Source organism: Sphaeramia orbicularis, chromosome 12 (genome assembly GCF_902148855.1).
Source record: "Sphaeramia orbicularis chromosome 12, fSphaOr1.1, whole genome shotgun sequence".
NCBI classification, from domain to species: domain Eukaryota; kingdom Metazoa; phylum Chordata; class Actinopteri; order Kurtiformes; family Apogonidae; genus Sphaeramia; species Sphaeramia orbicularis.
The window spans coordinates 39,879,005-39,895,642 of NC_043968.1; the positions used below are offsets into that span (position 1 = coordinate 39,879,005).

Genomic DNA, 16,638 nt, shown 5'->3' on the forward strand with positions numbered 1-16,638 from the left:
TTAGAACCCTGCATTAGGTTTTGGCATTCAAAAGATGATTTAGGAAAAAATTTGGAGGAAAACAGGAGATGTTTTAGAGGTTACACAAGTTGCTGGAAGTTTCCTGGAAATTAACTAATTTTGCATTTTCAGCATAGCCGAGCTGACCTGCTAAGAGAAGCAGCAGTACTATTAAAACCAGGGTTTGAGTGCTTCATCTAGCAATATATGTATGAAGTAAGGCCGCTGAGATCTTTGGTACTTGAGTGAAGAATTGGTTGGCCTGGCATTCTTGGACTCCAGTGTGACACAAGAGCAGAAGCAGCTGATGGTTCACAACATGATGGAAAATGAAGGTTCTTTGGGTTCCACTAAAGCGTTGGGATGTCCTTAATCCATCAGATTATGAATGGAAGCAGATCAGGGATTTTGTCACCACCAGCACCATGCGTTTCTGTGAAACTTTGGATCTGCCACAAACATTCTTCAGAATTCCTCCAGAAGACTGGGCTGATGGTGCAGACTTTCAGAAGGCTGCTCAAACTGTGCATTCCACAAACGTTGTCAGTGATGTTGCTGAAAGAGGGGTGGAGCTTATTCAAGACTTCAACTGTAGCCGAACAAAAAATGAAGATCACAAACAGTACTGGCTCCAAGTTGTCAAAGAACACAAGAACATTTTTTGTCATTTCAACAAAGCAACAGTGGTTGCTGGACTTTCTAAGTAACATTTTTATGTGAGTTGCAGTTTGATTTTGAGAATAAAATTACAAATTATTCTAATATGCCTTATTCATTTGGCTAGTTATGTTATAGTATATAGAGCAATCTGCACATGTCTTGTGCAACCTCTAAATATTAACCAATTTGCATAAAATTTGGACCGAAGTAATTTGGCCAGATATGGAACCAAATGCAGGGTTCTAATCCAGAGAATCTTAAAAAAAATTTTTGAACCACCCTAATGTACAGTACATACTGATAATTGATACAGATTCTACTTCTTTATTGATGATGTGTATCCATATTTTCAAACACCTCTAACTATGACTCAACCTAACTGTGTCAACCACAGGTGAAACTGAGTGACCGTGTCCTTTCCACGGAGCATGGGCTGCTCATCCGCTCCGTCCAGCTGTCCGACCAGGGCCTTTACTACTGCCTGACCACGGAGAATGGCTTCAAACGCACTGTTGCTAAGATCCGCCTGCGTGTGCTGAGCGAGGCCATGGTGAGCGTCCTGACAGACAAGCAGCAATCACCGTGGGCATGGGCCAGCTCTTTACACCCAAAGGTACTGCTGGCAGCCTTCAGTCCTGCAGAGAGCTTGGCTGTACAGCAGTACTGCAAAGAGAGGAAGGAGCTCCAGAACCTCCAGCAGAGGCAGCAGCAGCAGCCCCCTCCACCGCCTGGACCTCTAAGGGGAGACCTGGCCAAACTGAAGCCCCTGCTGGACCGCAGGAAGAGCCGCAACCGCCGTAATCACCTCCCAGAGGTCTGACAGAGTGGGCTGGCAGCTGCACAAACTGACACACACATCTAACTCTGTTCCAAAACGCATCCAGGCACTAACAAATCCTCAACTCCCAACTCTCATCTGAAACTGCAGAGCTGCACCGAGGATGTACAGTGAGCTGAGGAGGTGGGTGTGAGGGGTCGTTGTTTGGGTATTTCTCTTCTTTCTTCAACAGAGTGCATGAGGAACTCTGATCACTGGGCTGCGACACACACTAATACACACGCACCGGCACACACAAGCCATCGGTTTACTGTTGCTCCACAATCTGTGGCCCTGTTTGCAGAGGCACTAACAAACTGTGGCCTCAGTTTATGACACCTTTTTGCCACTTATATTTTAAACATTAGGGCAGAACAAGCAGAGTATTGGTTTACGATGTATTTGTTCCTGGAAAAAGGGGATGTTCATTTTACATAAACAGAGATGACTGAAAAGGGACAAATGCCAGGCAGATGCATGTTCAACAGTGGGTGCTCTCACTCTCTGTTCTACTTTACCAGTATTTTATGAAACTCATACTTCTGAACATTATTTTTAACTAACAAATATGTCTGTCCTGTGAAAATTATTGAGCTCTGTGGACATGTGTAGGGTAATAAAAAGGCAGTTCATGAGGAATGTTTGCTAAACTTCAATAGCTGACAGGTCATAAAACACTCAAATTGAAACTGTAGATAAATTCTGTGTGAGCTGTAGTGCACATCTTGTATAATCGCTTGTGTATTTATTCCTGTTGCTCAGACATACACTTAAGTGAATGTGCCTCACTGTAACTCAGCTGCATATTGTACCATAAGTGTTTCCAGCACAGAAGCATGTTAATAGAAGTTTGTCATAATGTAGACGTCTCTTGTCTGGATTAGATTAGAGAAACCAAACTGACAGATGTGCACATTTTGGTTTTTGCAAGTAATATACATTTGTGTAATATTTGGAAATACAAAGCCTTCATCCCAACTTGCTTCTCTAGATCCAAATCTTCCACTTTCTGCACAGCATGAAATGTGGATATCCTTTTAAATCAGAATTAGTATAGTTACAGTTATATAGTCAGTGACATAGACCATTAGATATGTGAATAGGCTCCTTTTTCAGAAGCATAGCCAGTGTAGATAGTGATGATTTGTTGCTTGTGTACAGTTTTTTCATGCTTTTAATTTAATGTTGTGCTGAGTTTTGTGGAAATTTGTCTTCATTGTGTACATAATTTCAACATATTTCACCACCTATGACTGTATCTGCAAATTGCAGAGATATATTATACAGTAAATTTTTATTTGGAAAAAAATACTTGCTTCCTACAGATCTCTGCTCCATGTTTGAGAAATCTCTGTGATCAGTATCATGTCATTTAACTCAATGTAATTTCAGTATTACTAAATATATGTATTTTTATTTATTAATGTAATGATAGCCTGAATAAATCTGGTCATTTGAGTTTTACATTTAACAATGCAATTTCAGACTACCTTTTTATTAAAAACTGCAAACTGTCTCACACTGGCCAATACGACACATCCGTCCTGCTTAATAGGTGTAATGAGGTAATATATCATGTTATATATCATATTATATTGCTTTTACATGAGGGAAATTTTGACAATCTGGGAAATGGATGAGTTTAATAATATACCGTAGTCAAAGAGGGTTCAGATTTAAAACAAATCTTCATTAGTTTTATCTGTAACATTCTGGACAGACTAGTACATCCTTTGCATTTCAGTGTCAATGAAACACTTCCTTATATGAGTGAAACCAAAGGTTCAGAGCCAACAGTAAAATTCAAGAAACCCATGAGGCTGCAGAGGGTCATTTAAAACCCATAAAACTGAAAAGTGGCCTCCTGCTGGGCAGAAATACTGCTTTCTCACCAAACAAACCCAAGTACCACTCACAACTACATTATAATCATACCCTCAGCCATTTTTATTAGTCTTTCTTTGATTTATGAACCACTCAAGGCAAAGAGGAAACTGAATAATTCTGGTTCAGTGTGTACAATGTGGAGCTCTGTCTCCATGGTGGGACAATCTCAGCTGTGTTTGGCTCAAGGGGGGAGCAAAGCAGCTCTGACAGACCGATTCTGGGTTTTAATCCAACTAAAGGAATAGAAAATTCAATGACAAACTTTTATGCAGAGTTGTTTTAATATGAAGACACAACAAAGTATATGTATATTTGTGCAATTTCTGCAATTTGTGATTGGTACATGGTAATTTTCTTTCCTGTTTCTCTCGGAGCGGACGACTTAAGAAAATATAACCTGATGTTAAGGAAAAAGTCTCCGCTTGCTCTTCATCTTATAAATACCTGATTGAGTTTTGATGTTACAGTGATAACTGCAGAAAAAATAGTACTCAGCAAAGCAATTCAGTTCTTGGGCTTTAAAAAAATCACAGTATACCCCCAGTTTCAGAGGAAGTATAACATCATAAATAACACTGAAATTGCAAAGAAAAATAAAAATGACCCAAAAAAAAGTGCAAGTCTATATCAAAAGGTGTGATGTTCCATAGCAGCTTAAATGCACTCTGCTTCAGAGTTAACACACAACGGGCACATCCACATGATTTTGTCACACCAGCTTTCCTTGGTTATTGTTACACTGTACCACACAGTAAAAGAAAAAACACAGACCAAAGATGGCCAAACCAGAGCCCAGCAGCACCTGCTGGACTGTTTCCAAAAGCTGGATCCTGGAGACCAGCTCCTCCTTAAACATGTCTGCTGTTTCATCGTCCAACACGGCTGTCTGGTAACACAAGTAGAGAACAGGAAGAGGGTGTGACTGATTAAAAAACATCCCAGGCTAAGAGACTTCATGATTATAGTGCTTCTTCTTTTTTCTTACCTCATTCAGCCAAACAACAGGGAATACTGTATAATCCTTGACTTTGTTAAGCAACCTGCATGGAAAGAGTTCATTACTTGGCATTCACTGACTGCTTCAGCCAAAAACTTTCTTTAGATGTTTAGACATAACTTACGTGATAACCTTTGATGGTCCATACATCATATTCACTTGTATTCTCTTGGCAAATCGCAGCGTAAAGCCTGTTGTCTGGTGGAAGAATACCAGGGAAAATGTTAGCATCAAAGCTGCTGTCCCTGAGAACGGAAGAGCACACTTCCACTTTTTTCTGTTTATTCAGTTATGCATGTGTGTAAATGCTCATAAGAAAAACAAATACTGTATAGCGAAAAACATAATTTATTCATATAGTTTTTCCTTTTTAATCCCTCATTTCAACTGTTATTCTACATGTGGAATACATGCTTCTGTCAGAAACCTTCCTGTTATATTCACTGGTTTCTTTTTCAGATTAAGTTATTCTGGGGAGCACTTCTGTGACATTGTTCAACAGGGTGATTGTTAGCTTTCATCTGCTGTCAATGACATTACCTCCAATTAAATGTAAAACAAAACAAAAAAAATAAACAGATTGCTGCCATGAGGAATCATGAATGCTCTTACAGGTTCCACATCTAGGAAGGTCATATGATGCTCCTCAACAGGGTTGAGACCCAACACATCTTTTCGTAGTGAGGGACTGCCGTAAAGGAAGTGGGGCAGAGAGATGTAAACTGGTTTTCCTGTTCAAAGGGCAGGGAAACAAACAGAATGAGTAAAGGGTACAGGAAAGTTTGGAAATGCTTGAACTTCACAAAAAAGAACATAATGTGCAGCACACTTTTAATCCACCTCGGCCAAATATAGTGTAAAATTGTGTTGAAAGTTACTGCCCTATAATTTAGATTAGATTGTCTTTGTGTAAAACTTATTACATACATATTTATATTTGAAAGTACCCAGATATTATAACTGCACAAGGCCATTTGACCTTGAAAAAGTAGGTCAACGTCACTGATTTTCAATAAGTTTCTGCTCCATGCCAAGATACATCCACAATATAAATTTAATGCAGATATCTCAATGCATTCTTCAGATAATGTGACTATGTCATTGAATGGACAGACAGACAGACAGACAGATGACAAAACAATTAGAACACCGCTCAGCTGAGAGGTAAAAAGCAAACTGACCCTCTCGACAGGAGCTGGTGTCCAGTACTCCAGCCACAGTGCAGTTCTTTGTGGTCTTCTTGTCTCTGCAGTAACAGTGGTTGTCTGGGTTGTCTACAGGGGCAGCCAGGGTAGATGGTAGGAGGGTGTAGCGGTACACTTCAATGCCTTTCAGATTCAAGCTCTCAGAGAAGCTAGCTGACACAGATCTAAAAATAATACAGCGCAAATGTCAGTAAAAGAGGTTCTCTGCCATTACCTTCACATAACCGGAGCTCTTCAGCTCACTTGAGCTCATTTAAGTGTGATGATGACTTTGGCGTTGGAAAGCTCTGACCTCTAGTGGTCACTAAGAGGAATGGTGTTAAAGGGTTGTACTTCCTGTTATTCTTGTGTGTAGAAATGCTGAGCCATTTAAACTGAACAAAACACAGTCAGTGTTACAGTCCGACATAGGAAAAACTCCTCAGTACCTGCAGATGTCCGATGAAAAGAAAAAGAGAGGCTTCTTCTTGTCGACAAAAGGAGGGAAGGAGGAAGCATCTGAAAGTGGAAAAGGAGAAGAAATATGATCAAACAGGTGAATTGGGAATGGCACAGAATGATATGAATCTTTTGTCACTATTATACTCGTGGAGTCACCTGTCCCATTGATCATGTCACAGTATTTGTCGTCCCAAAAAGATAAGCTCCTGTTGGACAAAATTAGACTCAGTTTTTGACAAAACTGGATTGTGACTTAGACATGAACTAACATATTTGCAGCAGAAACCATCAAAACCAGACTCAGAACCCCCTTGATTTAATTCAGGAGTGGACTCACCTTTCTCCTCGCCACCTGTCAATTATTCCTACTTTTGAGATGTCATCCTCGCCGGTGAAAACATTGTAGGGGCCATCAGACGTACCATTGTACTGAGGAGAATATATGAATGTCACTATGATTATCTTATAAAATCATGACAGAACGACACACAGGATGGACTTTATCATGTGTAAATGTAAGGGTACAATATTAGATTCACTTACGGGGTAAAACAGGCCTACATTTCCATTCAACATGGGATCTGGGTAACCCCACAGCAACTCCTTTACTGTACGGGAATGAAACAAAGAGGAGTTGCTTGACTTTATCATATTCTGCAGAATGAAGTGCAGCCCTGGAGGGACCATTGAATAAGCTCCCTGAAAAAAAAAAAAAAAACAACAACAGAAACATTCAGGTTTTTACGTTAAGGCAAAAGAAACTTCTCCATTTCTTTATTATAAATAGTAACAGAAATGTTCCACACCATGTAAAGCAAAACTGCTGTGAACGCAATTTTGTCTCCAGAGATAAGCCAAAGAATAATCCACTTTTATGACAATGATATAACTTAATTACTTACAAGCAGACTGGAGCGGAAATTGTTGAAACCTATGCGGCTTTATCAGAGCAAATAACATGTAGATGTACCAATCATCAGACACAACCAGTGAGGAAACGTGATCTATGAACCATTGGATACAATTTGGCCCAAAGGGTAAAAAGGTTGAACCATCAATAAAATTCTCAAATACAGACTAAAGCAGTGTAGCTTGATTTAGCATTTCCTGTTTTGTCTGAGTAACAGAAGGTGACTATTAACTGTAGCGTTATATGCACATGTGGATGTTGTCTCACATCAAGAATCACCGCACAGTGGGGTGACACTCACTTACAGCCACAGCCAAGTTGAGAGAGACGACTTTGTCCTCCTCTGATCCAACTGACATTGATGGCTCAAAAATGGCACCAAACGGCAGCAGGAAGGAGACAGTGTTATTGGGGTTAAATGTGATGTTTTCTTTGGGAAGATATCTTGTCCTTAAGAAGAGGAAGGCAGGAGGTGCATTACACAGAGGTGGTTCTCAAACATCTTACTACAAAGCCATTTCAGAGGCTGCAGTGCATACTACGTGTGAATATGACAGCAAAGATGTAAACACATTAAGCTTACCTGTATGTATATGGTCCTTTTTCTCTTACCACCGGAGTTGCACCATTCTGCACAATCTCAGTGGGGTTTTTCACCTCTAAGAACCAGAACTGCCTGTACACCATTGCCCCTGTGGCATTCCAGTTGTCAAAAGCTGTTGTTCCGGGCTCAATGACGGCTTCCTAAATCCCACAGACACACACAGACAGTCTATTTTTAACATGTCTCAAGACCGCCAGCAGGCCAACAGTCCTACTGTTACATGAAAGGTGGATGCTGTATCATAAGAGGAAAAAAAAAACCTCCAAAGCGCCTAAAAGTGACAGATGCTAATTTTCTATGGCTGATCTTGTAGATGAAAACATGTCATACTTGTCTGTCTGCACAGCTTCTTGTTTACCAGTTAGAGCTGCTTTCCAAAACGCACGCCTCTCGCTCTTTTTCACCGGGTTCACCTTGATCTCTACGCACACATTCACACACTCTGTCACTCCCTACCCTCCAACACGGGGTGAAACTGAACACCTTACCTTCTTCACTGTCCCCTCAATGATGCTGTTCCCCAGTGGGATGAGAACACCTCCCAGGATGGCTACCACCGCCCCAAACACAGCTCCTGCAATCAGCCCGCACCTTCTGTTACAGCAGCCCATGGTGGTGTGTGTTTCTTTCCCTCCGTCCGACCGTCCGTCTGTCTGCCTGGCAGCCTGTTCTCCTTCTGTCTCTGTGTTTGTGGAGTGTGTGTCTGTGTGCGTGCTAGTATGTGCAGCTCGTCTGTGTTTGTGTCCCGGCAGCAGCACAGAAAGGCTTTATCATCAGTGGAGATGACAGATCAGCTGAGGCCAAGGTAAAGGTACAGACACCTCTGGAAGCGGCCCATGGACCTCTTAGAGTTATGTAACAACACAGAGGGTCTAAGGTACAGAGGAAGAATTATCCCTCTGTGTATCAGTGAGCACTATCTGACCAGGTGATAACAAACACATCAGGCAGTGGCGAAAGGTTAAAAGCAAAGTCAGCACCCATAGGTGGCACACACTCATTGAATTCAATTTCTAATGCAATTGTGATTTTATATTTTACTTTTATTTTACATTCATAGGAGTATTATTAAGTCAACTGAGATCTTCAAATGGATGTGAGATTTCACCTCTGGGTGTAAAACTGGAAGGTTTATCAGTATTTTGCTTAGTATATCTTTCCCAATAGTGATTATCCGTCTATATCCTACCACCTCAGCGTTGGCGGTTTGAATCCCGCTCTGTCCCAGTCTTGTGCTGTTGTGTCCTTGGGCAAGACACTTCACCCTCCTTGCCTCCAGTGCTGCTACTCACACTGGTGTATGAATGTGTATGAACATTCGGTGGTGGTCGGAGGGGCCGTAGGCGCAAATTGGCAGCCACGCTTCCATCAGCCTGCCCCAGGGCAGCTGTGGCTACAAATGTAGTTTACCACCATCAGAGTGTCAATGTGTGAGTGAATGAATAATGGATCCACTGTACACACTATGAGTATGCGTTCATAGAAAAGCACTATATAAATGTAATCCATTATTATTATCATTATTATTATTATTATTATTACCTGACATTCTCCTGACCATTCTCTATTTTGTTGCTATTCACACAAGTTTAACAAAGTAGAAAAAGAGAACCATGTAAATGATGCAGCATGTTCTGACTGTGCACACTGTGACGTTCAAAGGCTTATCTGCAAGTATGGTTATTTTGTGTGATATGCTCAAATGACTTGCTCTTTATCTCTGTTACACGCACTTCCCCACTCTTATCTTGATTAACTGTGGTGATACTGATTGTTTCCATGCACATGAAGAGGAACATTATTTCTGCGCATGTCTTTTGCTAAAATTTAGAACAGCCTCCAAGTGTATGTACTGTTACACTATTAAATGCTCCTACTGGCATTCTCTGTTCTCTGGTCAAACTTTTATTAGTGGCATATAAGCCTTGAATGATGCAGTCATTCAGATTTGGTTTGCAAAAAGGATTCATATTAGCTGGGACTTATAAAAATGAGTAGGATCAGTCTACTGCTTTGCTGTAGGGCTAATAGATGACAGCCTGTGTGTGTGTGTACTGCTCTGCAGCACTGTGAGGAACCACTGGAGGGCAGCACAGTCATTCCCTCACCTCTCACCACATATTCAGAAAAGGTTTGCTCATATGATTCATCCATCATGCAGTGTCTGTAACAGAAACAAACTTCTAATAACCAGGCCTTCATATCCTCCTGAGACCCAGGAAAGTGAGAGTTTTACCTTTTTTACATTAAACAGTTGTCTTGATTGGAAAACACATAATGCAACAGTTTTTTCAGATACATTTTTACATAAAATTTCATTTTTATTATTTTTTTAATGGAATGTCCTTTGAAATGGACGGCATTTTTTAAGTAAAACTGTCAAACTTTTGTCCCCTACACAGGACAAAAATGCATTGGTGGGTGTCTGGAGGATATCACAATAGTGTGAGTCTGACTGACTTGGATCTTCATTTTCTAACTCCAGTGTCAATAGTTGGACTGAATTTCAGCTGGTGTTTCCCTATCACCTATTAAATATGCCATCTTTCACCATGAGTTAAGACAGTATTCTTGTCAGTATGTTCCATAAACATAGTCTGGCCTCCATATTCAATCTCTTTGACTACAGCCTGGGGATGTTAGATTACCGACAGTTGATTAATATTTCCTAAAAGTTACACCTCACTAAGGATCTTGCTGATTGATCATACAATCCATTAAAAAAAAGTTTTAAAGTCCTAATTTTCTTACCATTTTGAAGCTGATGCACCTGTTTTGAGAAGTCTGTCACCATCCTCAGACTGCAAGAGCATCATATTGCGTGTATCCCTGCAAAAAAAAAAAAAAAAACATCTAAGTCAATGCCAGAATCAACTGCCTGCAATGGATAAAGAATAATTTGGGGTTTCATATTCAGATTATTATTAATTACAACGTTAGTTTAGTAACTGTAAAGAATGAAAAAAATTCCCTGTGCCTATTGTTTTACACTCTCAAATAAAAATGTCAATGCATTTACCTCCAGCAAAACACAACCATACAAAATATTTAGAAAATCACGTCAATCTAAGATACATATCAGCATGCATCTAACTAACACTGCCCTTAAATAAACACATGAATGCACTCTGTGTTTTTGTTTTTATGCATATAGATAAAATGACAGTACCTTTACCACCTGGAGGATACACCCTTTGTCTTCTGTTATCTCAGACCTGGAGAAGCCCTGGATGACTAAAAGGGAAACCAGCAGCCACCGTAGGGTCACAATAGAAATTTGAATGTGTTCCCAAACTCCAAATGATATGAAATGACAAGGAGTTAAAGTATAAACCACGGACATTTGGGTGAATTTTTTTTAAAGCAAGACTCACTCTTTACTTTTCCAGGTAAACTCAGTCATTTGAAGTGCTTTAGCTGCCACAGTAGTGGCTCTGTCAACATATTACATGTTAACTTAACTAGTCCTGTCTTCGATGTTTAGAAGGCAATGCTAAAATTGTAAAATACGGGCTGGGATTTCTTAAATAATAACTAATTTTTATTTAGGAGGTGAGTAAAGCGAAAGCTGGCAAGTTCTACACGTGTCCCGCTGTAAAGGAGAAGACTTCCGGTTCGGGCGTCTACCTTCAAAATAAAAGCACCCAAGTGAAACAATTTGGGATTTTATCTTAATGAAATCCAATCAACTTTTAGCTTCAGCAATATAAAAACTCGTTATTCTGTTGTCTTTCCCAAAAAAATGTATTTAATTACAAACTACACTGAATTAGGATTAAAAAAAAAAAAAAAAAAAAAAAAACTTCAATTTTATTGTATTTATGTGATCAGGCATTGATGCATTGAGCACAGTATATGAGTTTTTATTCTAATTTGTCAATCTTGATTTTTTTTTTTTTTTTACATTACATCTCTTCATGTTATATAAAAGGTCTTTTTTAGAGCTGCAAAAATGAACCAATTAATTGCAAAGTGTTAGATTAATCAGTCAATAGGGGGAAAAGAATACTACCAGATTCCAGCTTCTTAAATGTGAATATTTTCTGGTTTCTTTCCTTCTTTGTGACAACAAACTGGATGCCTTTAGGTTCTGGACCAAACACAGCATTTAAGGGAATCAAGCTTGGCTTTAGGAAAAACTATGTCACAATTTTCTGATATTTTTATAGACTGACGGATTCATTTCACAGTGAAAATGATCACTAGTTGCAGCCTGACTCTTATTTTTTAACCAGCCTTCTGCTTATCAGAGGTGATTGAAAGCAACAAGAAGGTTTCAAGTCTTAACAAGAAAGTGAGGCCTAAGTTTGTGTGGTGGAAATCAAGCAAGTCAAGTCAAAGCCAAGCGAAACAAATCAAGTCATTGTTCTGGTGACGCAAGTGGTGGGTCAGGTCATTTGAGCTCCTGATGATCTGTCATCTAATAAACGTTAAGCCAACAGTTACAAGTTTCAGACATGGATAACAATGGGGAATTGTCTTTTCATCATTCATTTATTTCATCATTTCTTCTATGTATCTTATTTTTATTGGACTTGTTTATAATAATCAATGCACTCTAATTAGAAATCACCTGTCAAAAATCTAATGTAACATCTCAATATCTTTTTAAGCAGGATTACTTCAGTCACATGTCAAAGTCAAGTTATATATGATAAGATAAGATAAGATAAGATAAGATAAGATAAGATAAGATAAGATAAGATAAGATAAGATGAGATGAGATAAGATAAGATAAGATAAGATAAGATAAGATAAGATAAGATAAGATAAGATAAGATAAGATAAGATAATTATTTTCACTGTTGACCATATAGTTTGAATTATTTTGTTTTCAGACACATTCCTCTTTTTATTCTTATTTATATACATCAGTATCACCTCTGACTTGGTGCAATGATTACATACTGAGTCCCAGTTACACTTTATCTATCAAGAAAAAAATCACATTTTCACAACCATTTCATGAGAAGAGGTACAAATATTTTATTCCAACTTTATGAGTGACAGTGTATTAGACCAGCACCAGGTTTTTTTTCTGAAGTAAACAATTACAGTAACTATAACAATATTGACAGAAAAAAAATCTCTATATTAAAAATGGTTAAGAGCAGAAACTCCATTCACATCAATTCAGAGCAATGAAGAGGTTGATTGTAGAGGTCGACTGATATGGGTTTTTCTAATGCCGATGCCAATTTTTACAAATTTGGTCAGCAGCATTTGGTCTACAGACAATTTTTCCTTTAAAGTGCATTGACCATAAAATCTAATTGAAACACTCAGATAATTAAGATTTTTATGCAGCAATATAAATGAAATTATTAATCCATGTACCCATTATACCCTTTTAACATTTATTGAACTTCAAGTGCTGCCTACACAGGTGCCTGATCAAATATCTTATAACATTTTTAATACTGATCAAATATCGGCTTTCCAAATAAAAATTAAGGCCAATGGCTGATATTGAGAAAAATCAATATCAATATCGGCCCGATATATCAGTCTACCTCTAGTTGATTGGAGGTGTGAGTTGAGTGGATGGAGAAAAGTGTCATGAGTGATGTGTGATATAAGAGCATCTGCAAGAATTACAGGAAAGGTGTAGAGGACAGAAGTGAGACCAGCGATTTACGGTTTAGAGGTGGATGTACTGACCGAAACACTGAAGGCAGATCTGAAAATGTAGATATTTTCTGTGGTCATGACAAGGATGGGCAGGATTAGGAATGAGTGCATCAGAGGGACAGCTCAGGTTGGACGTTTAGGGGACAAAGTGAGAAAGGACATATTGAGATGGTTGGGACATGTGCAGAGGAGGGATAGTGAACATACTGATAGAAGGATGATGACAATGGAGCTACCAGGCAGGAGGCAAAGAGGAAGAACAAAGAGGAAGTTTATGGAGGTGGTGTGAATGAAGAAGATGCAGGAGACAGGGTCCGATGGAAGCAAGATGGTTTGCTGTGGTTACAGTAGAGAAAGGCAGCAAAATACAAGACATGAGCAATATGTGTCTGAGGGAATTTAGAAATCAAAACATCATAACTTGAGTCTGACTTAAGTCATTTAGTTTGAGTATCCAAATTCTGCTGTTTATATATATGAATTCACTTCTCATGTAAATATTAGTGTTGTTAAACAATTCAAATTTTTAATCTGATTAATCACAGGGTTGCTGTGGATTAATTCTGATTAATCACGATTAAATATCATTAATTTTTAATCTGTATTAATTGCATCTCATTTTGCATGAGCAAAGAGACTCAAGAAAGAAGGGAATGCATCAGTGGCGATTTCTCATAGACTGCAAGGGAAGCTCAGCTTCCCCTAAAATTACTCAAATTAAATGGTTAAATATGTACAGTTGTGTTGACATTTTATTGACTACAAATGTGTTAGAACACGTTCATCTCACAGACGAGTTCGTTCAGAATCAGCTTTATCACAAATCAACGGACTCGATGTTGTTCACTTCTCATACATTCCTGTTGCGCTGTTTTCTCATACGATCTCTGCTCAGTGCATTTGTCCGTAGACGCTCAGCGTCCATGCACTTCTATGGGACTGAGTGGAACAGTTTTTTTCATTGCCTCAAAACTGGACGGTAATTGGATAAATGCCACGATGTTGTCCCGCCCCTGGACGCCCGGCATCTCTGGGGGTGAATGGAGCTGTGGGCGGAGCTCAACCAGGCTGGACGCCAGGCTTCCACGTGCTGATTGGAGGATCAGTCAAAAGGCTGAATCCCGTTTGATTGACAGCTATTTTGAGATCTACTCCTTCACTGACACAGTTCAGTTCAATACTGTTGCAAATTCTGCTGTGAAATCGAGAGAGAAACCACTACGTATATGCTTGTTCATTTCTTGCACTGTAAATAAAACACACTCATTGTACTTCCTTGTTTCAATTTAACATAATTTCAGCATTTTCTTGTTTACTTGGTACGATAAGGTCACTGACCATTTCCTTAAAAGGGAACGGAGGGCTGCATTTATGTTTAAATAACTTGACCTTTTTTTATGTAAGCCAACAATGAGCTTCCCTTGTCTGAAAGACGGGCAGCCACCACTGGAATACATATGTACTTAACATGTTTATGTTTATCTTAACAACCCTCAACACTTTCAACAAAACAACTTAAAACAAAACAACTTCAAACAACTGTTTTGTCTTGGTTTTTTAGTCCTCATATTTCCATCCAGAGGGCCAACGTGCTGTTTAGTATCTTCCGTCTTTATAGGTTGGTTCTGCTGCCTATCATTACTAGATCAACTGCCCATTTGCACATATGTGATGTTAACTCTACTTGGAAAAACTGACTAAAATGTGTTGGCAGTGACATTTTATCATTATTTATCGAGCAGAAGATACACAGATAGTGCATGAGTTGAGGGACAGCGGGTGCATATTGAGGCACTGGTATGGATTCTGCGGCAGCTGCCCAGGGCGCCATGGTATGTAAGGTCCAAAGCACCGAGCCGAACAAGGTGCTTCCTAGGCTAACAGTCCAATGTAACTGATAGGAAATAGGAGCATGAACAGTACATAAAACACACCATGTAGCAGCATATTAGTCAACTACACTGGAAACTGTGATATACCACAGCTCCAACAAACACTTCACATGTATTATACTGGCACAGAAGCCGAAGCCAGTCATAGGCTACACAGGAATATGCCTGGTCAGTTGACATATGCTACTAATATCGCTGGCAAATAGCGAGGCACCCGCTGTCTCTCAACTCATGTGCTATCTGTGGAATCAGTGTATCTTCTGCTTGATAAATAAGGCCTCTGAAGTGGTGATGCATTTTTGACAGCAGTCATATTGGTGATGGAGAAAGCGTAATTGTAAAGTGGCATTTTGTGTTTGTAATTCTTGATGTCAAAACTTTTTCATTCCTATTCTGACAGATAAAATACACACAATACATTTTACGTACAACTGAACTCATTCAAGTGTTTACAGATATTTATTTTTTACACAACTATAGAATAATATGCACACATTTCTGTCTTATACACATGACTCTTTTTGACAGTTCCCTTACCCCATAGACATTGCTGATTCTCACTCGGCTTACCAAAGGGTAAACTCAAGTAGGATCCTATACTGCACAGGTGTCAAACATGCGGCCCGGGGACCAAATCCAGCCCGCCGAAGGGTTCAATCTGGCCCCTGGGATGAATTTGTGAAACTGCAAAAATTACGCTAAAGATATAAACAGTCAAGGATGTTAAAATCATTTTAGGTCATTACAGTCCAAAGTGGATCAGACCAGTAAAATACTATCATAATAACTATTAAATAATGAAACTGTAAATTGGTCTCTTTGTTTTAGTTTTAAAACAGTAAAATTACACAAAAATGTCTTAAGAGCAGTATATGGAATTTTAATAATATTCTCCCTGTTATTTGATGTTGTGTGTATTTGTAGATCCACTGTGATCTGTAAGTTATGATGCACATGCATAAATAATAAACTAAGGTGTAATATTATTAACAATGCACTTATTTTACTAAATAATTTTCAGGTTGTTCATATTTGTTCATGTTATGTTCAAGTACAGTTTGTAGATGTAAACATTGTCATTACAGAATTTACTTTTTTCACTCAAAAGTTCTTACCCTATTATTTATATTATTTTACTGGTCCAGCCCACTTTATACCACATTAGGCTGGATGTGGCCCCTGAACTAAAACGAGTCCGACGCCCCTGCTTTACTGTGACTGGTGTTCTGCTCGGTGAACACAGTGGGTAGTGATGGGACTTTTGGCTCTTTGAAGGGAGCCGTTCAATCAGGAGCCGTTTACTGAAAGAGCCGTTCAAAAGACTGGCTCTTTTATGTGTTTTGCGTTATTTTGAAACACCCATGTTTTAATGACTAAATAGGCTACATGTGATGATTGACATTACATTTTAAAGGTGTTCAATTGGCGCGGCAGTAAATATTATCTTACCGTAAAAAAGAATAGTTAGTTAAAATGTGTGGGCTAAATACATGACATGAGAGGTGACATTAGGCAAATGCTGGAATTGGACCAAAAACATCACGGTACATTATGTGGACTAGTCTGTAGCCTAAAAATGAAGAAGAAAATTAAA

General features: G+C 39.0%; 2 protein-coding genes across 3 annotated transcripts in view; one reads left to right on the plus strand and one right to left on the minus strand.

The window, feature by feature from the left end:
- Nucleotides 1-2,941, plus strand: part of sema3c (sema domain, immunoglobulin domain (Ig), short basic domain, secreted, (semaphorin) 3C) — a 45,178-nt gene extending 42,237 nt beyond the window's left edge. Inside the window, exon 18 of the mRNA XM_030149740.1 lies at nucleotides 1,055-2,941. Within this exon, the coding sequence (XP_030005600.1) occupies nucleotides 1,055-1,480 (426 nt within the window). The 3' untranslated portion in view covers nucleotides 1,481-2,941. The remainder of the gene's footprint in view (nucleotides 1-1,054) is intronic.
- A 318-nt stretch (nucleotides 2,942-3,259) lies between these two features.
- On the minus strand, nucleotides 3,260-8,330 carry cd36 (CD36 molecule (CD36 blood group)). 2 transcript variants are annotated; one of them, XM_030149741.1, is made up of 12 exons: nucleotides 8,010-8,330; nucleotides 7,501-7,661; nucleotides 7,223-7,367; nucleotides 6,551-6,706; nucleotides 6,345-6,436; nucleotides 6,164-6,213; nucleotides 5,995-6,064; nucleotides 5,543-5,730; nucleotides 4,974-5,092; nucleotides 4,486-4,559; nucleotides 4,350-4,404; nucleotides 3,260-4,250 (listed from the first exon to the last, which is right to left on the minus strand). In XM_030149741.1, exons 1-12 carry the CDS (start codon nucleotides 8,130-8,132, stop codon nucleotides 4,074-4,076), a joined length of 1,410 nt encoding a protein of 469 aa, XP_030005601.1. In that variant the 5' UTR covers nucleotides 8,133-8,330; the 3' UTR covers nucleotides 3,260-4,073. The 2 variants fall into 2 exon arrangements, with proteins under 2 accessions (XP_030005601.1, XP_030005603.1); XM_030149743.1 differs by having other exon boundaries at nucleotides 3,261-4,250; nucleotides 7,501-7,609; nucleotides 8,010-8,107.
- Nucleotides 8,331-16,638: the final 8,308 nt, after the last annotated feature.